The sequence below is a fragment of the Rhagoletis pomonella genome, unplaced genomic scaffold, assembly GCF_013731165.1.
Source record: "Rhagoletis pomonella isolate Grant_MI unplaced genomic scaffold, Rhpom_1.0 Rhpom_scaffold_00009, whole genome shotgun sequence".
NCBI classification, from domain to species: Eukaryota; Metazoa; Arthropoda; class Insecta; order Diptera; family Tephritidae; genus Rhagoletis; species Rhagoletis pomonella.
In genome coordinates, this window is record NW_023458563.1 from 26216280 (window position 1) to 26239714 (window position 23435).

General features: G+C 41.8%; 1 protein-coding gene across 10 annotated transcripts in view; it reads right to left on the bottom strand.

The window, feature by feature from the left end:
* Nucleotides 1–8432: 8432 nt before the first annotated feature.
* LOC118745664 (UV excision repair protein RAD23 homolog A) overlaps nucleotides 8433–23435 on the bottom strand; it is a 50899-nt gene continuing 35896 nt past the window's right edge. For all 10 annotated transcript variants that reach the window (XM_036479233.1, XM_036479230.1, XM_036479227.1 and 7 more), the window contains exons 3-7: nucleotides 12041–12119; nucleotides 11072–11965; nucleotides 10917–11011; nucleotides 10115–10756; nucleotides 8433–10054 (exon numbers count right to left, since the gene is read on the bottom strand). In XM_036479233.1, coding sequence (XP_036335126.1) covers nucleotides 9944–10054; nucleotides 10115–10756; nucleotides 10917–11011; nucleotides 11072–11965; nucleotides 12041–12119 — 1821 coding nt within the window. In that variant the 3' untranslated portion in view covers nucleotides 8433–9943. The remainder of the gene's footprint in view (nucleotides 10055–10114; nucleotides 10757–10916; nucleotides 11012–11071; nucleotides 11966–12040; nucleotides 12120–23435) is intronic.

Sequence of the window (23435 nt, forward strand, 5' to 3'; positions counted from 1 at the left end):
ATACTATTGTGAACAACCTAAACGAGCGCAATTCACAATAGCGCTATCCTTCATCGAATGAGCGCCATAATACCAAATGAAAATTCGTTCGCTCAGCACTTTCGACTACAGTCGAAAATCGAATGCAACTCATAATAGGGGCCTCGGTCTACATTGCTCGTTTCCAAATCGAATGGTGGCTGGTTTTCATCTGCTGGAGCCGGCTCAGGCGAATCTAGGCGCTGATTATCACTTATATCTAGGCCGAATTCCGCTCCTGGTGGATTCACACAGGCAACAAGCTCGAGTAATCCAATTATGGTGTCCTCAATATTTGTATACGATTGAAGCCTGTTCGGTCCTCCACCTGTTGCTCGGTATTCAGCCTTATTTTGTGACATTTTCTTTTTGGCCTTCGATTTCATGTCAGCCCACACCTGAAAACACAATGCTGAAATTTACTTATACAATGAAAAATTACTTTAATTCACCTTAATCCACTTTGCTGTCGTTCTAATTGGTGGTCCTAAACAATTGAGCTCCAGCGCAATATCTTCCCACTTTTTTGCCGCCTGAAGCTTCGTGTAAATGAAAAAAAAGCTTATATGTAGCGTGCAACAAGAATTGATTTCTTTATTCGAAATTACTTTCTTTTATACAAGATTTCTTACACTAATTTACACTAATACTTACAAACTACAAAGGTGCATATGTTATGCTAACTCAGCATATGTGTCATAGTTATTTTGGCAGTCACACTGACAAACTGACGCTGACGATCTGTTAAGCTGATCGTCACGTGAGTTGGTCAGTGTGCCTGTCTTGAGTAATGCAATTGGCAAGTGTAAACTGAACTGTGCCTTTGAACGTATGGTGTTAAATTCCCGCTGAGTTCATTATGACTTATGTGGGTCATGATGGCATTGACATCGATATTTGTAAATGCATTAGAGTGGTGTATTTACTGTAATACTACACCTTCCGCCTTAAAAAAAAATGGATCTATATAATTGCAGTCAATTCTATATATCCATTTTTAACGACTTAATGACCTACTTAAGGCTTAGTTGCGCTTACAAAATTTTAATTGCTTTTCGGCTCATATTGCCATTATTGCATGAAGTGTATATTATGGTTTCTTTTTTTTCTTTCTTTGTGTTTACATTTGTTTTACATGTGTTATGTTTTGCTGACTTTTCTTTTCTTTTTTTTTTTGTACATGATGTGTTATATTTTGTTTCTTTGGCTTGTGTGCCTATTTAACCAAATGAGTAAACTGGAGTGCTTATTGTTTGGTTTTTTTTTTTTTTATTATTACTAGTGGTGTTATACTGCTTTAAGTCTATTCTTATGAATTATGATTTCTTTATTGTTTTTATTGCTATTTCCTATGCTATGTGGTATTAAAGTAAAATTGTTATTCTTATCAATATTTTTAACTTTGTAGTGTCCGTTATATCTATTCTCTAACTTATGGGAGGCCTCTTCTCTAACTAATACTAAATCTCCTATGTTTATTTCCTTACTATAGCTACTTTTATCATAATTCGTTTTTTGCTTTTCTTTAGCCTCTTGGACTAATTTCCTAGCTCTTTGCTGGGCTATTTGAAGTCTATATTTTACCTCTTTGTCGTAAGCTTCGTGATTGTACAAAGGGCTGATTTTATTTTCTTTTAAGAAATCGTAGTTCGGTGGGTTTTTTGCAAATATTAGTTCAAATGGGCAATATTTGTGTGTGGTAGATGGCGTCGTATTGTAACAATACGCGAAATACCTGAGGTATTCATCCCAATCGTCTTTGTCACTGGATATGTATGAACGTATGTATTCATTGAATGTCCGGTGACTGCGTTCTACAGTACCCAAAGTTTGATGATGGTACGGTGTTGAAGTTTTATGTTCAATTTTTAACAATTTACACAGTTCTTTGAATAATTTGTTTTTGTATTCTGTGCCCATGTCTGTCGTGATTGTTTTCATTTGTCCATAAATCAAGATGAAATGCTCGAACACGGCTTTAGCGGCTGTCGTTGCGTGTTTGCTTGGGACTGGGATAGCTACCAAGTATTTGGTTAGATCGCATATAATGGTAACTGCATACTCGTTTCCATTTATCGACTTCGGTAATGGTCCGACTGTATCGATTTGTACAATATCAAATGCCTTCGGAGGTGTCTCCGTTATTGTCATTGGTTCTTTTATATGCTTGTTAGTCTAATTTTTCTTACAGTGGATGCAGTTTTTTACGTATTTTCTTACGTCATTTTTCATATTCAGCCAGCCATACTTCTGCTTGATTTTGTCTGTCATGCGATTTATTCCTGGGTGGCCACCACTGATAGGATCGTCATGATATTTATGCAGAATGTCTTTAATTTTCCCGGGATTTGTCACGTATATAACCTCTGGGGTTAGTGCGATTGTTAGATTTTTGAGAACTTTCTTACCCAATTGTATAAATTTGCCTACTGCAGTATAATTTCTTTTAAACAATTTGTCCCCTAAGGACAACTGTATTTGTACAAGTCCTAAATTGCCGGCTTCTTTTTCAAGCCTGGTAAAGAATTGTAAAGTCAATCTTATCCTCAACAATTAGGTTGCTTGTATCCAAATTGCTACAAATTTTCTTTCCTTTTTTGAAATATAATTTCGGAGGAGTAAAAACGAGCTCGACATGTATTTTTACTTCAAATTTATTTAGCGCTTCGTATATTCTTGGGTTCTCTTTGTGACTTTCTTTATTTTCAGTATTACTTGTGCTGATGCTTTTTGCTGCTGATCTTGTTGTTATTTTCAATATTTTACTTGCTTCCACTGACATATCTTTTAAGTTTGTGATTGTTATGCGGGATAATGCATCCGCAATGTAGTTTTCCTTTCCGGCGATATACTCCACTTCAAAATCGTACTCTTCTAAATCGAGTCTTACTCGTGTCAGTTTTGATGAAGGACTCTTCATTGAGAATAGGTATGTTAAGGGACGGTGGTCGGTTTTAACTAGAAATTTTCTGCCATAGACATATGGTCTGAAGAAGGTTATAGCCCAATGGATTGCGGCCAATTCCTTTTCTATTGTGGCTTTGTTGATTTCACCTTTTGTGAATGACCTGGAAGCGTAGGCAATTGGTAACTGTTTGCCATCGTGTTCTTGGCTAAGGACTGCCCCACAAGCGTACCCACTAGCGTCTGTTGTTATGCAGAATTCTTTATCGAAATCTGGGTATTGCAGAAGTTTTGGACTAATTAATGCTTCCTTTAAGTAGACAAAAGCTTTTTGACATTCTTCTGTCCATTCGAAGGAAACATTCTTTTTGCAAAGCCTAGTTAATTTTCGTGAGTGTTCTGCGAAATTCGGTACAAATCTTCTGTAATAGTTGCAGAAAGCTACGAATCTCTTAACTTCGTCCGCTGTTTTTGGTGTTGGGTAATTTTGAACTGTTTCAAATTTGCTCGGATCGGGTAGTATTCCCTTGTTTGTGCATTTATGTCCTAAATAAGTTACCTCTTGGCTGAAAAATAGGAATTTATCGGGATGTAATTTTAGGTTGTATTTTCTACATGTGGAGAATACGTCTCTTAAATTTTTTAGCATATGGTTTTCAGAACAGCCTAATACAACCAAATCGTCCATGTAGAGAAATGCTTGAGATGGCTTGAGGCCTGCAAATGCTAGTGTCATCATTCTTTGGAATGAATTTGGTGCTACTTTTAATCCGTAAGGTAGTCTTTTGAATCTATATGTGCCATTTTCGGCTGTGAATGAGGTTATATCTCTGGAGTCTGGGTGTAACTCGATTTGATGAAAACCTGACATAAGGTCTAGGCATGAAAAATATTTTGCTCTTCCAAGTTGGTCTAAAATATCGTCAATTCTTGGAAGTGGGAATTTGTCTGCTGCTAGCTTTTTATTTACTTGTCTGTAGTCTACCACTAATCTCCATCTTTTTTCTGTTTTTCCTGGCAGTGATTTTTTAGGGACTAATAAGATTGGGCTATTATATTCTGATATAGAGGGTTCTATTATATCATCTTCTATTAACTTATTTACCTGTTTGCATATTTCTCCTTTTTGCGTTTGAGGCAATCTATAATTTTTTATGTAAACAGGAGTGTCATCCTTCATGTATAATTTTTGTTTATAAAAATTGTTAGAGGAGATTGGTTCAGTTTCTAGTGCAAATATGTCTATGAATTCTGTGCATAGTGTTGTTAACTGAGAGTTGACAAATTTTGGAAAGTTTTTTGTTAATCTTTTTAATTTCTCTGTATCGTTGCAATTTTTATCGTGTGTGGTTGTTTTAATTAGTGTGTAATCGTCTAAATTTTCGGTATTGATCTTGTAATTTTGAATGGTTGTGTTTTTATGTGTTGTGTTGATAATTCTAACGAAAGTTTGATCTTTATTTGTAATGGTGTTTGCTATGAAAATGCCTTCAGATAATTGCTGGTGTGGGATGAAGATGTTTATGTTGTCAGTGTTTACTTTGACTTGTCTAATGACTTCAGATCTAGTAGGGATCGTAATTGTATTAACAGATAGACAATTTGTTAGGTGCATCGTTATTGTTTGGGGGAAATCATATGGTCTTAGGATTCGTTTATCCTCTGTTTTTCCATAGTCTAAAATACAATTGTACTTCTTTATGAAATCTAGTCCTCTTATTCCATCGCATGGAATTGGAAAGTCGTCTTCTACGACATGAAATTTATGGTAAATTAAGAGGTCATCGCCTTTTAAGTCTGCTTTGATTGTGCCTAATGTGCTGGTTATTCCCTGACCAATGCCTTTTAAATCTGTAATTTGTTCTGTATTTATTTGATGATTTTTACTAATTTGATGCTTTTTTATAATGGAGATGTCTGCTCCTGTATCAATTAAGAAATTTGAAATCGAATTATTTAATGAAGTCCTCGTAGCTATATAGCTGTTGAGATGTAGATTAAGTACGCATATTTTCCTATCTACTGATCTTGAAGTGGAGTTTCTTGGTTTTCCGTCTGGGTGCAGCTGCGCACGTTACGGGTCTGGTTGTAAGGTCTATTGCCATTTTGAGCTTGTGATCCTCTTCGGTTATTATTATTATTATTGCTGTTGGACCTCGAGTTATTGCTGTATCTCGGTTGCGGTCTAAATCTCCTACTTTGGTAATTTCCATAGTTGTTACTTCGGTAAGCTCCACGGAAATTACTCCGGTACTGACTCTGCTGTCGTACATTCAAAATTGTGTTTGAGCTGCCCGTTATTTCGGTACAGCTGTTCGTAAATTTAGAGATTGCATCGTTATCATTGCATTATCATTTTGACCTTGTCATTGGAGCAGTTTTTACACATTGCTTTGACTGCTGCTTGGGTTGAATATCTCGTTGCTAAGTCTGGGTTGAGTCCATCCGAGATATATGCTCCTTCCAATGACCTAGTAATTTTTTCTATTTCTGCTGTGTATTGATTAGCAGTTTTGCTACGTTGTTGGATGTTCAGGAGTTTAGCGGTTAAAGCTTCTACTGATTCACCCTTTATTTTGTTTTTATCAGTTCTATTGTGTTTTCGGTACTGATAAAATTTCTTGCCATGCCTTTTAGCTTGGTTTTTATCATTGTTATCGCTAATGCTTCGTGATCATCGTTGATTTGATCAAGTATATCAAGGGCGTCTAGGAAACTGTATAAGTTCTCCGGCTTACCATCAAACTCTGGTAGCACTGATGAAGCAGTTTTAACAAATTCGACTACAGTTTGCACCATTGTGACGTTTATGATTGGGATGTCTAACGGTTTCTTTTCTTCCACTGATGGAGTTTGGCTCAAGGAAGGTGATGGAATCGGGCTCTGAGCACGTTCTGATAAAATTGAATTGAAATCGATCTGGATTTTTTCCTCTACTGTGGTTGGTATTGTTACTTCTATATTGTGTCTAGCTAAAGAAGATACCAACTTATCTCGTACGGCGAAGAAAAATTGGCGGACTTCTTTCTGGTGTTCTTTGGTAAGTATACGGTCTGTTGTATTGATCACCTGTCTTATTCTTTTTAGAGCTTCTAAAATTATGTTCAAATGCTTTACTACTGTTTCTATTTTTATAGTAGCGTTTTTATTTATGCATTTGTACGACTTACTAGCTTTTGTTTTTTCTTCAGATAATACGTCGTATATTTCTTGCCATTGGTTCATTTCTTGGAATATCGAATTTTTTGTTTAGACGCGTTGTTGTACCGTGTTCAATTGTCTCAGTTTATTCTTTATATAATTTTTTAATAGAATTGCAATTGCGACAAATAAAAATGTAGTTACGCATGTGAAAATAGTTAACCATTTATCTGAGATTTCTTCTTTGTTTTCTATACTGAGTTTTGGTTCATACCTGACCAGTTTATTTTCAGCGTTTTTCTCTCCAGAATTTTCCTTACCGACTTCGTATCCTGCTATTCCTATTAGGATACCGTGTAATACGGTTTTCCACCATGCAATTTTCAAAAATAAAATTAAAGTTGTTATGTGTATATTTTTATTTATTTATTTACTGAAAAGAATCTCTTACAATTTAATTTAATCCTCATTAGGGAATACCATCCTCATCATCCTACATGTTTCTTCTCCTCTAGTTGTAGGCATCATCTAAAGTAGGTTCCCTAGTCATACCTATTAGACTCCATAAGCTAATTCTCTCTCTCTAACTTTTAAAGTTGCGTTTTGATCCCCCTTAAGTGGGTTTTTAGAAAAATCCTTCGACATTCCAATTTACTCAGTTTGTTATTAACAAGTTTTATTATTTTCTGAAAAATTAATTATTTCTTAACATATTTATTTTTTCTTTTAATCTTAATCTATCAACGGTATTTGTTGTTAGATTCAGTAGCCTAAAAGTTTCGGCTATTTCTTTATTTTTTTTGAATTGTTTACCTCCCCGTCTCCTTTTGTGGATTTTTATAGGGGTAGGTATTTTAGGAATTTCTTCCTTTTTATTAAGCTTATTCCGTCGCCGATACTCTTCTATGGTAATCGGCGTCGGACCTTGCTTTGCAGTGTTACGACTCTTAAGGATTTTTTCGGAAATTTTTATGAGTTCCTTTATGGTGTCTTCGCACTTTTTAAATACTCTATTGAATTCCTCCTGAGTTGTAATCTCCTGCATACTTATGTAAAAAAAATTTTAATGCTTATAAGAAGCTCTTTTTTTCTTTGTTTATTTTTCAATTAACTGTTGAATTTTTTTTTTTTTTTTTTAATTTCCTAAGCAAAATTACAAAAAAAAATTTCCTAAGCAAAATTAATTTTGCTCTTGGTTAAGCGGCCATGAGGCGTGCTCAATTTATCTTAATTTATTTATACTATCCATTTTAATTTTTTTTCTTTGCTGCCTTGGAGGGGTCTGGTTGCTGTGCTGCCAGTCAGATTCCTTCAAATATTCCACCCTTTTATGCTATCGAAGCTCTGGAATCATCCTTTGATAACCCAAGATCATATATGAGAAGATGTTCATCCGGAGATTTCGCAGCTACGTTTTGAGCGAATAGAATCACAGCAGGAGCTTCATCATCTTGCCCGTATGTTACCAAAAAATTAGACTTAGTGCCGTTGTAAGGTGTTATAACGGTCAGTGGCGCGCGGTCTTTTTAGCGGTTTTTCCGCTGACTAACGACCGAAGCCTGGCCGGATCGCCATGTAAATGAAGGAAACGCTTATATGTAGCGTGCAACAAGAATTGATTTCTTTATTCGAAATTACTTTCTTTTATACAAGATTTCTTACACTAATTTACACTAATACTTACAAACTACAAAGGTGCATATGTTATGCTAACTCAGCATATGTGTCATAGTTATTTTGGCAGTCGCACTGACAAACTGACGCTGACGATCTGTTAAGCTGATCGTCACGTGAGTTGGTCAGTGTGCCTGTCTTGAGTAATGCAATTGGCAAGTGTAAACTGAACTGTGCCTTTGAACGTATGGCGTTGAATTCCCGCTGAGTTCATTATGACTTATGTGGGTCATGATGGCATTGACATCGTGTGCGGTCGATATTTGTAAATGCATTAGAGTGGTGTATTTACTGTAATACTACATTCGTACAAATCCCTTTCGCAAATTGAGGATTTTCTTCCATCAATGAAACCAGCCTTTCGAGTTGCTGTTTAGTACTCACGACCTTAGACCTGCATGAAGTTAATACAAATTGTTTAAAATTAGCGTTTAGACGCTAAAAAATAAAAAAACAAACGCAAAATACTTACATTTTCAACAATTTTCTCACACTACGCTACAGCATCGAAAGCAAAATTCTGTTCGACCGAAAATTCGATAATTTCGACAGGGTTGCATAGCTCATAATACCAATTTTACATTCGATCTTCGATCTTCGATAACCAGCGAAGATCGAAAATCGAATGCAACTCATAATAAGGGCCATACATATATAAATATCGTTATCTTAATTATAAAGAAAAAACAAACAAATTTTCCGTTTCTACGGCATTTTAATCAATTTAATTGCAATTACAATACGTACATATTAATTTGCGTTCTATCTAGTTAATCAGTTTATATATCGCTTTATTTGTTTCAAAACAACTTTTGTTCTCGCTGTATACACAACTTACGCCATGTATGAGTTATGGATAAAGCAAGTTATCCAATACACCGAGCAGTTGATTATAAAATAAATAAATCCAACTCACTCGTTACTTATACGCTTCGTTTAGCTTTTGTGGTGTATGGTTCTCTTTAGTATATTTGAAAGATTTTTAGTCCATGCAGTTGAACAATAACAAAAAAGTTATCTGCAGGCACAAGGAAAAACTTTCATTAAGTTTCTCCGCTAGCTGAAGTAAAATCAAAACATTTTTAATATAATAGCTTCTGGTTGAACGAAAAATCAATGCTTATTTAGTTGTTGGGGTGGTGCTTAAGATAGCAACTACTATTAAAAATCGGAAGGTTCGCTTTCAAGAGTATAATAATGCATGCCTTTTGTTTAAAATATGTTTATAGTATATATAACTTAATCCATCAAATATACAACGAGTGGAATATGTATATGTACATCGTATTAATTTTCACTGTACAGCATTACATGCAATGCAGTACGAGGCAATATTCGACTTTTAATCGAAATCTTGCAGATACGATTTTCGTGAAATTCACTGAATCCAAATAGCTGAGAACATAGTATACTTGAAAAAAATTGGACTACTATGGATTCAACTAAAGCCCCATATACAAACTGAAGAAAATAGGCGTGTTGAAAATTCAGGAGTATGTTTAATTAAAGCGACTAGAAGTTGATTCCGTTGGAATAAAAAATAATGCTGAAGTTCTGTGCTACTTGATAAATTTACTATTAAATACTGAAATAACTCGGTTTTATTAAGTATTTCAATCTCTCCAGTTTACATGGTGTATGACAAATATGGTGTAAGAAATATTTGACAAATCAGCACATTTTTTCCTCTCCAATATAAAGAAAAAAATCTAAATGAAATCAGAGGATATATAGCGATATTTTGAAAAAAAAACAAGGAATTAAGGATAATGTTAAAGAGATACATATGATGCCATCAAGTACTGACTTTTATTCGGTATATACAGTATGGTTCAATACAATAGCCCCCCCCCATTTCAAAGTGATATTGTTTCCCACTCATGTTTATTTATTTGTTTTTAGGAATTTTCAATTAAAATACAGTTCATTCTGTAACAAAACCCATAATAACCCAAGTTTAAGTTTTTTTAGAATTTTTTGTCGCATTTGCTTCCATATAGCGCTCCGCTATTACATAAGTAGAGGAAGCCGAAAAGAGTTCAAATTTCAACACGTTTATTTACAAAAGAGCGGAGGATCAGTTTAAATACAAGAAAAAAAAAAAAACAAATCATGAGAAACGAATTCAGTGCTGTCGTTAATCATATGACATAGCAGGTGTTGCTTAAAAATTAGTTGATTTTGTTTAGATTTCTGGTATCTCTTTCTAGTCATCAAATGATGTAGATATCAAGAAGTTTGCAGCTAATTGCTCATCTTTTTCGCAAGCAAAATATGCTTGCAATACTAGTGCTTCTGCAAATCCGAGAGCTTTAAGCTGCAAAGAAAGGGTGGTCAACAGAAAATAATAATATTAGTAAAGTGTATTAACACATACGCGTTCAACAGCATCTTTATCTTCTGCAGTTAGACGAATAACATAAGAACTTTGGCCATCGGCGGTTCTCTCCAAAACAGGTGGTTCAGAAACAGACACAGTTTCTGTTACAGGTATGTTTGTATTGCCACCTACGCTTGAGCCCGTATCATGCGGAACGGCGATAGAAGTGCCAGCAGAATCGGTAGGAGCAGCAGCAGTAGAATTCGAAGAAGCAATAGCAGGAGGAGCAGCAATTAATGCAGCCACTTCAGCAGCAGCAGCAGCTCTTTCCCGCATGAAGGCTTCGGCAATAGCACGACGCCGCTCTGCTGCTCTGTCTGTGCGAGGTGGCAAAATCTCACGTAGAATGCTGTCAGCTCCCGCATCGCCACCATCTGTAGGATGTTCGCGTGTTGTAGGGCCATCCCCACCAGCACCTGGGGCAGTATCCAGCGCATGAACATGAAAGCCATCCCCTCCGGCTGCAGCACGCGCCGCAGCTGCTAGTTGTGCACGTCGCCCTGGTGTCATACGACGTGGATATTGGTGACTAGGACTAGTGTCATCAGAATGTCGTTCCATTGGCCGATTAAGCATGCTCAAGAAAGCATCTTGATTTTCCGATATTAGTTGTAGTAGAGCAGGATTAGTATGTCCTATCTAAATTTATTACGCCATTAAGATTAAACCAGTAGGTACAATAGTAGTCGCGTTTCTTTTAGCGCGTATTTACATATACGCTTAAGCTGACGCTTAGTATTTCAAGCGTAGATACGTATACGCATAAAAAAAACAGTGCTTTAATAGCATTTACACTTACCTGTTGCAGAACTGCATGCAATAAGTCCGGATTTTCGCACACCAAGGAACGCATCTGCACAAACTGCGGTTGGTTGCGCAAAAAATCAAAAGGATCTAAAAAAACGCAGACGGAACTATTAAAAATCATTAATTTTATTTGCCTCTCAAGATTACCCTCTTCAGTAGCACCTGGTCCTTGTTGACTTCCAGCAGGGCTTAGGTCTGCACAGCGACCTTCGCCTTGGTGAGTAGTTGAGTTGTCACCACTAGCCACTGGATTGGGACCGACGCTCTCGCCGCCACTTGGTCGATAAGCTGCTTCTCCTTGAGAAGTGTTATTGTCTTCATTGCTTGCGGCGATGCTACGCATTGAAACACTTTCCCCAATAGCCGCGACAGCTGCTGAGGCTGCATTAAATTCTTCTGGTGCGTCGGGTATACCACTAATAAGGTACTCTACTGCCCGTTCTGGATTGTTGAAACTAGCTGCCAAAGCGCGTAGAACCATTTCACGACAATAACCCATTTCTATCATGGATTCGACTGTACGATTGAACTCTTCACCCATGAGTAAATTAGATTCAGCACGTGATTGCAAAGACGTGTTTGAGAAGACGCCGGCAAGATCACCACTGGAGTATGTACTATGGCTAGTTTCAGAACTATCGGAACCACCACTGCTGCGCGACAAAAGAGAAGTAGTCGAACCAGTAGACAAGATGCTGGTATTACTGCCTACAGCTTCTAAAACAGCTCTAGCTTCACCACTGCCGTCACTGTCATCACTACCGCCGCTACCACCACTGCCTGCAGACTTCGTCTCTTCATGACAGCTTCCATTTCCACCACTTTTTTCTTTGGATACTTTCTTCTTTTCATCTTTATTCTTCGGAGTATCTTTTAAAGTTTCACTATAAGGGGTCGATGGAGTTTCAGAAGATGTGGATGAGGCGCCATCGTCTGGCTTTTGTGAGTAATTACCAACATCTCGCTTGAGCATTACCACAACAAATTTTTTTTCCTCTACATTATATGAAGCTATGGTCCGTTCATCCTTTAGTATAACACCTATTTAAAAATATAATAATTTCATTGATATTTTTCTGAACTTATGTATGTAGGTGCAGATTAATTTAAACCCACCTGCATATATAAGCTTTTGCTTTTCCACAACGTATTCCGGTCCGCGTTCATCATATATTTTCTCCTTTAATTGGAGGACCTACGAAAACACAAATAAGACATTTGATGTGTAATTAGCAAGAGTTTGAGAATTATATAAAACTCAAACCGTTTAAAAACAACATAATTTTTAAAATTTGTTAAATGCATTTAGAAGTTGTGATTTGCCATGCGACCCTCACCGAATCGGCTACTGAAATATATCAGAGGCGGGTGATTTTTTTAAAACGATGACGTTCGTTTCTGATGTACACAATCGAAAAATTTTGTGGTCGCCTGTTAAGTCAGCCGACATATTGTGTGGTACACATTGGCGATCAAAATCGACAGTTTTGCTCACATTTCTTTTGTTAGACCGTGTGACCGTTGCTGTCGTTGTTGTAGCGGCTACAACAACCCCGCCCGTATCGGTTAGTATCTTAGTCGTTGTTGTCAAGCTCAACTAACGGAAGACCCAAGAAGCGTGCAGCCTATACAGGGTCTGTTCACAGAGACAAAGGCGTTAGTTGTGTGGGGTTTTCCGGGCATGCGAAAAGATGTTTCGAGTCGTGAGGTGTCTCTCCGCATGCCGGACACTCATTTGGCACATGTGCATCTAATCTGCTCAGTTATGAGTTCAATCTGCTGCAGTAGCCAGAGCGAAGTTGGTCCGAGTTTCCCGAGGCAGACGAAGCTACGTCTGTCAGGTGGTTGTGTGCCCATAATGGCATTCACAGGTCTGGAGGCTATGTAACTTGAGACTGACTCCCTATGAATGCCGCTCAGGGCCTGTCGATATGCTGCCGGGTCCAGAGGTTGTTTGCTGAACCTCTGGACTTCGTCCGTCAGTTCGTAGAGATGCCTCCTGACGTGCCTGGGCGAAGGCCCTTCTGCAAGGAGTTGCTTGTTTGGACGGCCACATCTGTGGTTCTCAACCAGGAACTGCCAGCAGAGCATTATGTTATGCTCCTTAAATGGGAGCATGTGGGCCTCCTCGTGCAGGTGGTGTTGCGGCGACATCAAGAACCATCCTGTCGCTGTCCGAAGTGCCGTATTCTGGCAGGTCTGTAGCTTCATCCACTGCGCCCTGCTAGTCCTAGTAGGAGAGCAGACTATCGAACGTTACTTCGAGTATCTTCGGGTGGTTCACGGTCGTAATTGGTGTATCATCGACGTGAATTCCCAGTTGGAGTCTGGTCCAGGTGGTGAAAAGTGTGGCTGAGGATTTTGTAGGGGAGAGGTTTAGGCTCCGTGCAGTGAAGAAGCGAGAAAGTTCGGCGAGATAACAGTTTACTTTCGAGCACAAGTAATCAATTCCATTCCAGGACGCCATGATCGAGCAATCGTCAGCATAAGAGACAATCGAGACTCCCTCTGGTGGTTGAGGGAACTTTGAATTGTAAAAGTTAAACAGTAATGGGGAAAGGACACCACCCTGTGGAACCCCCTGTTTTAGTGTCCTCGATTTGCTCGATTTGTCTCTAAAAGTTACTGACTAGTGACGACCACTCAGATAATTCGCCGACCACCGTTTGAATCCCTGCGGGAGAGAGGAGGCCTCTATGTTGAATAGCTGACAGTGTCGAACACCTTAGACAGGTCCAGCGCTATTAGAATGGTTCTCTCACAGGGGCGCTTTCGGTTTAGGCCACGAGTTATCTGGGTATTTATGGCGTTAAGTGCTGTTGTTGTGCTGTGTACTTTACGGAACCCATGCTGATGCTTTGCTGGGGACAGGTGGTTTGTAAAGTACAATAGTAGCATGGCCTCTAGCGTCTTCGCTACTGTGGAGAGGGTTTTCGGACGATAATGCTCTCCTTTGTTGGACCACTCTCCCCATCTTCCAGATGTCTGGAATGTCGAGAGTGGCCATTGACAAGCTGAGGACCTCCGTTAGGTACGCTACTCCAGTAGGGCCAAAATTTTTCAGCATCAGCATGCATATTCCGTCGGGTCCAATGGCTTTGGAGGCTTTCTTCGCCTTCCCGATGGCTACCCTTACCTCACCGCTGGTGAAAACAAGAGACGCACCTTGTTTTGGCAGTTTGTGCAGCCTTCTGGTCACTCGACGTTTGGCTTTATCCACCGGAGGATGCAGGATGAACTGCCAGCTAAAATAGCTCGCGCATCGCTCCGGGTCCGTCGAAGCGTGTTCACCAAAGTCTATTTCAACTCTGTCGTCACACTTCGTCGGGTTGGACAATAACCTCACGGTTGACCAAAGCTTACTCACACCTCAGGCGAAGTTGCAGGTCTTCAGATGCTCTTCCCACTTCTTCCGCTTATGTACGTTCTTAAGTTGCTGAATCTCCGAGTTAAGATCCCTAATGCGGGGATTTCCGGGATCGGCCTGACGAAGGTTGTAGGGCTCATCGGCTAGGACAGCCGCTTCTGCAGGAAGATTCGGACGAGGGTCCGAGATGCATCCCGCTGGGATGAAGAGGGAACTTACGTGAACGTCGGTTGGTATGGGCAGTGCAGCGAAGGCGCTTCAGTAACATCCGCGAAGCCTTTCCAATCAGCTTTAGAAAAGTTGACAAAGTCGGCTGGTTTATCAATCGAGATGATTATGGGCAGATGGTCTGATGCTAAAGTCAGAATAGGTCGCCATGATACGCTGTTTATCAGACCAGCGCTGACTATTGTTGTATCCGGCGCAATTCAACAGTATTGAAGGCAGGTGTTGCATTTGACTGATGTCCCATTACGGAATATCCTGGACTGGCATACCGTGCAGATTGTCGGAGGAACTAGGAGTTGTTGGCGGTGGCGTGTGGGTGGTGGTGCAGTTGTATCTGTGGTGTGGTCTGTTGTGTCTGTGGTATTGTCTATTGTATTGTGTTGTGGTGCGGTTGTGTTTGTGTTGAGTGGCTCAGGCGGACTGTGTTGAGCCGTGGAGGCAGCTCATTTGGCGCGGCAAGGGGCCACGTACGCAGTGGTGCATTTCCTGTGAGTCGTGAGGGCTGAGCAAACTCGGAAATGGCTCCACCCATTGCATGTATTGCATCTGACGGAGGTGGAGTTGTGTTGTAATCGTCTGTGGCACACGCAGCAGGTATATGTTTCTGGTCCAGGGTTTGACTCATTGCCAGCCCTGAGCAGAAGTATGCGAAGAAGAAGTAGCCCTATAGACGTACAACTTTTGAGGGATTTCGCCGACCTAAACGGGGTTAGATCGCCGAAACAACAGCCCTTGGTCGGGTAAAACGAGTCATTCCGGTACGAGAACTGGCTGTCGTGGGTATGTCTGTGGCTCCCTTCTAAGGATTGCTTGCAGAGCATTGTTTTGTGCACCCTTATGGGGAACATTTGCGTATGTGAGGTTCTGGCGATATCAGAAGACATCCGGTCGCTGTCCGAACTGCTGTATTTTGTGCTTTCCGCAGCTACATCCTCTGCGTCCTACTGGTCCCAGCGACCACACAGGTGTTACGTAATATAGAACCAGCCGGCCAATTGCCTTGTATGTTTCCAGCAACGTTTCTTTGTCCTTGCCCCAGGTACTGCAGCCTAGCGACTTGAAGATCTTGTTGCGTCTTTGTACTTTGTTGACAATTGCGGTTGTGTGCGCACAGAAGGAGAGCAGACTGTTGAAAGTTACTCCAAGTATTTTTGGGTTATTCACCGTCGGAATTGGTGTGTCATCAACGTGAATACCCAGCGGTAGTCTGACCTCCTTCGTCCAGGTGGTAAGTAAGGTCGCGGAGGATTTTGTAGGGTAGAGGGTAAGGCTCCTAGCAGCTAAGAAGCGAGAAAGCTCGTAGATACCCGTTTACAGCGTGGCGACGAATATCTGTTACCCAGGTTTTTTTGAGAAATAAAAGGGTCCTTTATAGATTTTGCGAAAAAGTATTTTATTGTTAATTTTCCACAGATTTTGCTTTAGCTGTATTAATTAATTTTTAAATTTTAATCCTTATTTACATTTGTCAGCAGTGTAAGCTTTGAGACTCAAAATGGAGAAAATTAGCCTATGGTTACAGAAGATATGGAACAAATTAACTGACGAAGACCTGCGTGCCAAATGAACCTTTTTTCTCAAGGTTTACACTGCTGGCAAATGTAATGAGGGTTCAAATTTAAAAACTTATTAATACAACTAAAGTAAAATCTGTGAAAAATTACCAATAAAATACTTTTTTCGCAACATCTCTTTCTCAAAAAAATAAAACCATGCTCCTTGACTGGGAGCATGTGGGCCTCCTCGTGCAGGTGGTGTTGTGGCGACATCAAGAAGCATCCTTTCTCTATCCGAAGTGACGTATTCTGGCAGGTCTCTAGCTTCATCCACAGCGTCCTGCTAATCCCAGCCGACAACACGGGCGCGGCATAGTTTAGAACCGGCCGGCCAATCGCATTGTATGTTGCCAACAACGTTTCTTTGTCTTTGCCCCAAGTACTGCCGGCCAGCGACTTGAGGACATTGTTGCGGCTCGGTACTTTGTCCACAATTGCGGTTGTATTCGGCGAGAAGGAGAGCAGACTGTCGAAGGTGACTCCAAGAATTTCGAGGTTATTCACCGTAGGTATTGTTACCCCACCGACGTGAATACCTAGTTGTAGTCAGACCTCCGTCGTCCAGGTGTTAGGTAGGGGTTGCCGAGGATTTCGCAGGACATAGGGCAAGGCTCCTTGCAGTGAAGAAGCGAGAAAGCTCGGCGAGATAACCGTTGGTGGTTGAGGGAGCCTGGAAATGTAATAATTAAACAATAGTGGGGATAAGACACCACCCTGTGGTACCCCTGTTTAATTTTTCTTAGTTTAATGGTTTTGTCCCTAAAAGTTACTGACGAGTGTCGACCACTCAGATAATTCGCCGACCACCGTTTGAGTCCCTGTGGGAGTGAGAAGGCCTCTATCTCTTCTAGCAGCGTTGAATAACCGACAGTGTCGAAGGCCTTGAACAGGTCCAACCCTACTACAGTAGTCCTCTCACAGGGGCGGTTTCGGTTAAGGCCACGAGTTATCTGGGTGTTTATGGCGTTAAGTGCTGTTTTTGTATTTATTTATTTATTTATTTGGTCTACAGAAAAATGTTTTCTTACAGACAAATGAGAATAGAACATTTAGATATTGTAAGTATGTGTGATATATTACAGAGTAAACTAATTATACATATTAATTTGTAATATTAATAATAATATAAAATAGCAGGTTTGGTAGCTGGTGAGGCCTAGTCTTCATTCTACTTTTGTGTGCGGCGGGCGGAAAGACCTAGTTTCCGCTCCGTGCTGCGGACAGGCTGTTAATCACATTACTTTGTATGTGTGGCAGGCGGAAAGCTCTAGTTTCCGCTCCGCGCTGTGCTGTTGATCATGGTCGGAAAGAACGAGTTTCCGATCCATGTTCCCCAAGTCATTACTTTGAATGTGCGCAGGCGGAAAGCTCTAGTTTCCGCTCCGCGCTGTGGACAAGCTGTTCAACATGATCGGAAAGAACGAGTTTCCGATCCATGTTCTCGAAGTCATTACTTTGAGTGTGTGGCAGGCGGAAAGCTCTAGTTTCCGCTCCGCGCTGTAGACAAGCTGTTGATCATGGTCGGAAAGGCCGGGTTTCCGATCCATGCTCGTATTGTCTTACGCGATCGCGAAAATATACGAAGCCGATTACAATTGTACTAAGCAGTCATAGATATTGTGTAATTTATCGTTCCCGGTTAAAGATATTAATTTATTTAGTTACAAAAAATCGATTCAGATATGTCGAAGCAATCATAATGTTTGTTACAATCTTGGCATAACCATCGTAAAGCTCATCATGCATTTAAAAGATTGATTTACAAATGCTCAACACAACCGCGGCGCAATCGGGAAAGTATGCGAGTCGACCACGTTTACCTCATAAACTGAACAGAAATACAGTTCACCTGCTGAACGATAAGGTGCAATGTACGGGTTTACATGTTATTTATTCAAAATCTCAAGTAAGGTTTTCTTAATGGTGCTGTTCACTTTACGGAATTCATGTTGATGCTTCGCTGGGGGGTCAGGTGGTTCGTAAAATACGAGAGTAGCAGGGCCTCCAGTGTCTTCGCTACCGGGGAAAGGAGGATTATCGGACGATAAGACTCTCTTTTGTTGGCTGGTTTCCCCGGTTTGAGCAGTGGGACCACTCTCCCGATCTTCCAGATGTCTGGAATGACGATAGTGGCCATTGACAGGTTGAGAACCTTGGCTAAATAGTCTACCCGCAGGACCCAAATTTTTCAGCAGCAACATGCATATTCCGTCGTGTCCAATGGCTTTGGAGGCTTTCGCCTTCCCGGTGACTACCCTTACCTCACCGCTGGTGAAAACAAGAGGCGCACTAGGTTTTGGCAGTTTCTGCAGCGTTCTGGTCACTCGACGTTTAGCTTTATCCACCGGAGGATGCAGAATGAACTGCCGGCTAAAATAGCTCGCGCATCGCTCCGGGTCCGCCGAAGCGTGGTCACCAAAGTCTATTTCAACTCTGTCGTCACGCTTCGTCGGGTTGGATAATGACCTCACGGTTGACCAAAGCAAGTTGAGATCCCTGATATGGGGATTTCCGGGATCGGCTTGTTTATCAATCGGCTGATGGTCTGATGCCAGGGTCAGCATATGTCGCCATGATACGCTGTTTATCATACCAACGCTGACAATTGTTAGATCTGGCGAGCTGCAGCAGCTGCCCATAATCCTGGTGGGTGCGTCGTCGTTCATTGTGCAGCATGTCGAATCGTCTATCTGCTCAGCCAGATGTGTTCCCCTAAGATCATTCGACAGGCTTGAGTGCCAAAGATCGTGGTGCGCGTTAAAGTCGCCAACTACCATACGGTTTTCACCTCTTAGTAGCGCACCTATTTCAGGGGTTATATTCAGGGTGATATCCTGCCGGGCAGCTGGTGACAGGGGGTATATATACGTTAAATATTTCGAGCTCACCATCGCCTGACCGGATAGCAATACCCTGACATTCTAGTATGGTATCCCTGCGTTTGCTGTCTGCTTCGATAAGACGATACTGCACGGTGTGGTGCGTGATGAACGCAACAAGGCTGAATTGCTGTGCAACTTCGTCTCTTGGACCGCAGCTATCAATATTCCACGCCTTCCCATGAAGACAGTTATCTCCTCGATCTTGCTTTGAAGTCCGTTACAGTTGAATTGTAGCACCTTTGTGTGCCTTGGGAGACCAATTGTGATGCGTGGTGTTAGGGAGTTGAGTTGCCTTGTGATTGTGGGGGGCGGCGTCACAGGGCAGGTATGAGACTGGGCAGCAGAGCAGGGGCCCACATAGTCACTCGTTCAATCACGAGTGTTGCGAAGTCCTGAGCATGCCTTAAAGTGGCACCAGCCAAGGCAGGGGTTGAACTTGACTGATGTCACGTTACGGTATATTGTCGGAGGGACTAGGAGTTGCCGCCGGCGGTGTGTGGGTGCTGTTGTGTTTGTGTGTGTGTCTATTGTTGTGTTGTGTTTGGGTGTGGGTGTGTTGGTTCTGTGCTGCACGGGCGAGTGGCGGTTTGCCGTGAAGGCGGTCCGATTCGCACAGCATGGGGCCACGAACGACGTGGTCCATTGCCGGTGCGTACGTAGGCCCGAGCAGGTCGGAGATAACTCCACGACGCTTGGCTTTATCCGCCGGAGGATGCAGTATAAATTGCCGGATAAAATAGCTCCCGCATCGCCCCGGTATTGGACAGAGACGTAAAGGTTGACCAAAGCTTACTCACACCACAGGCGAAGTTACAGGTCTTCAGATGCTTTTCCCACTTTTTCCGCTCACGTACGATCACAAGCTGCCGAATCTCCGCATTGAGATCCCTTATACGGGGATTTCCGGGATCGGCCTGACGAAGTTGTCACGCTCATCGGTTAGAACAGCCGCTTCAGCAGGAAATTTTCGACGAGTTGCAGCAGCAGTGACAACCCTGCGGAACTTACGTTTACCTAAGTGAACGTCGGTTGGTGCTTTGGTCAACCTTGACGTCTCTGTCGAATCAGACGAAGCGCGACGACAGGGTCGAAATATCTTTCGGCGACCATGCTTCGTCTTATCGTCCGATAACCCTCCTTTCCCAGGTAGCGAAGACACTAGAGGCCTTGCTACTCCCGTATTCTACGAACCATCTGACCCCAGAGAAGCATAGGCATGCTTTCCGTAAAGTGCACAGCACAACAATAGCACTTAACGCCACAAACACTCAGATAGCTCGTGGCCAAAACCGCAACCGTCCCTGCGAGAGAACCATTCTAGTAGCTTTGGATCTGCCAAAGGATACCGTCAGTCACTCCACACTGCTAGAAGACATAAAGGCCTGCTCTTTCCCACAGACAGTCAAACGGTGGTCGGCGAATTATCTGAGTGGTCGACACTCGTCAGTAATGTTTAAAGACATATCAAGTAAACCTAAAAAAAATAAGAGGGGGTTCCACAGGGTGTTGTCCTTTCACCACTACTGTTTAACTATTATATTTCCAAGCTCCCTCAACCACCAAAGGGAGTATCGGATTGTCTCTTACGCTGTCGATTGTTCGATAATGGCGTCTGGGAATGGAATTGATGGCTTGTGCTCGAAAGTAAACGGGTATATCTCCGAGCTTTCTCGCTTCTTCACTGCCAGGAGCCTAACCCTCTCTCCTACAAAATCCTCTGCGACCTTGTTCACCGACTGGATGAAGGAGGTCAGACTACCGTTGGGCATGCACGTCGATGACACACCAATTCCGACGGTGAATAACTCCCAAATACTCGGAGTAACCTTCGACAGTCTGTTCTCCTTCTCTGCGCACGCAACCGCAATTGTCAATAAAGTACAGAGCCGCAACAAGCTCCTCAAATCGCTAGCCGGCAGTACTTGGGGCAAAGACAAAGACGTTGCTGACAACATAAAAGGCGACTGGCTGCAGACGACACAAAACGCCAGAACACCACCTGCATGACGAGGCGAAAATGCTCCCCATAAAGGAGCCCAACACAATTCTCTGCAAGCAATTCATATTAGGAAGCCACAGACGTGGACAACCGAACAGACACTTGCTTGCAGAGGAGGCCTCGCCAAGGCGTCAGAAGACACATATAAGAACTGATGGACGAAGTCCAGAGGTTCATAAAGCTACCCCTGGACCCGTCAGCTTACCGATAGACCCTGAGCGGCATTCACAGGGAGTCAGTCTCGAGTTATGTAGACTCCAGAGCTGTGAATGTCTTTCTAGGCACACAACCACCCGACATCGACGAGACGGAGCTTCGTCTGCCTCGGGAGACTAGAACCACAATACCAACCAACTTCGCTCTGGCTGCTGCAGCAGGTTAAACTCATACCTGAGAAAATTAGATGCAGATGTGCCAAATGAGTGTCCGGCATGCGAAGACACCCCACGACTCGAAACTTCTCTTCGTATGCCCGGATAACCCGACACAACTAACGCCTCTGTCCCTGTAGACAGACCCTATAGAGGCTTAATGCTTCTTGGGTCTTCCGTTAGTTGAGCGTGACGACAACGACTGAGATACTAACCGATTTGGGCGGGAATGTTGTAGCCGCTACAACAACAACAAGAACAACATGCTATGCTACACGCATTCAAAATCTGAACGTCATGGGGTTAGACTGGATTACAACATTGAAACTTGCTAATGAGCCGACCAATACCATTTGTAACAAAATCAACAAAGGACCGTACAAAGATCAGGGAAGTACAAGTATTTTAATGGATAAATGCACTTCACTGCTGAAAAAATCATTTCCAGCTGTTTTTGATGACGAACTCGGTCTTTGCACCAAAGCGAAAGCGCTTACGATGAAGCCAAATGCACAGCCAATTTTTCTCCAAAAGCGACCAGTCGCGTTTGCCATACAAGGACTTGTAGAGGCCGAACTACAGCGTCTTTAAGACATAAATGTGATCACTCCAGTCAACATTTCAGACTTGGCTGCTACAATTGTGGTGACAAGGAAAGCAACTGGTGGCGTGCGAATATGTGGCGACTTTTCAACTGGCTTAAACAACGCTTTAGAAATGCATCAATACCCTCTGCCGTTACCTGATGATCTCTTCGTGCGACTAGCGAAGGCTAATTTTTTTTTGCCACATTGAACTCTCAGACGGTTTTTCTGCAAGTTGAAGTGGACGACGAGTCAAAGCACCTTCCCACCATAAACACCCACCTGGGTATTTTTCGGTAATAATTTCCGGCGTCAAAACGTTTCGCACTATATTCCAGCAAATTATGGATAAAATGTTGTCCGGGCTCACGGGAGTAGCGGCATACATAGACGACATATTCGTAGCAGGCCAAAGTCGAGAGGATCATGACGAGAAATTAGAAGCCGTATCACAAGTTCGGGTTCAAACTAAAATTTGACTATGGACGTTCTATTCAAAACAAATAAAATATCTGGGCTTTATTATAAATGAAGAGGGCATACAGCCTGATCGCACGCGCATAGCAGCAATAACGCAAGTGCCAGAACCTACACCTACAGAGGACCACTGGATGAATTACTGAAATCCAACACCAAATGGCACTGGTCTGAAAAACAAAGCAAATGTTTCGAACAACTTAAAAACATTATCTCTTCAGAATTATTGCTGACGCACTTCGATCCAAAACTGGATATTGTTGCTGCGGCAGACGCTTCAAACTACGGCCTCGGTGCATGCATCTTGCACGAGTACCCGGATGGTTCGATGAAAGCAATATGCCATGCTTCACGCTCACTCACAGCGGCTGAAAAAGCTTCGGTCAAATAGAAAAGGAGGGGCCGGCCATAGTGTTCGCGCTCACGAAATTGCACAAAATGATTTTATCCCGAAATTTAAGCTACAAACGGACCATAGACCCTTACTCGTGATCTTTGGCAACAAGAAAGGCATCGCAGTACATCAATAAATCGATTGCAGTGTTGGGCTACAAAATTATTAGCTTACGACTTCGACATAAGCTACGTATCAACGAACCATTTTGGCCACGCAGACGTTTAACAGGCAAAAACGTAAATCCGTCAGAAGACTACGTAATAGCCTCTGTTAAATTTGAAGGTGAAATTCGTCAAATACTTACAGACTCAATCGCCAAATTACCCGTCACACAAAAAATTGTTAAATACGATTCACAGACAAATCGCTACGAAAAATAATGCAATACGTAAACGACGGATGGCCATATAATTTGGAAGGCCCAAATGAAGCAAGACAATTTTTAAATCGCAAAAACGATCTCCATGTGGTTGATGGATGTCTCATGTTCGGAAATCGCATTGTGATCCTGACAATACTGCGCAAGAGGGTTCTAAAGCAATTGCACAAAGGACACCCCGGCGTCAAACGTACAAAATCCATAGCAAGAAGTTTTGTTTACTGGCGTAACATCGATACTGATATTGATTCGCTTGTGCGAAACTGCAGCG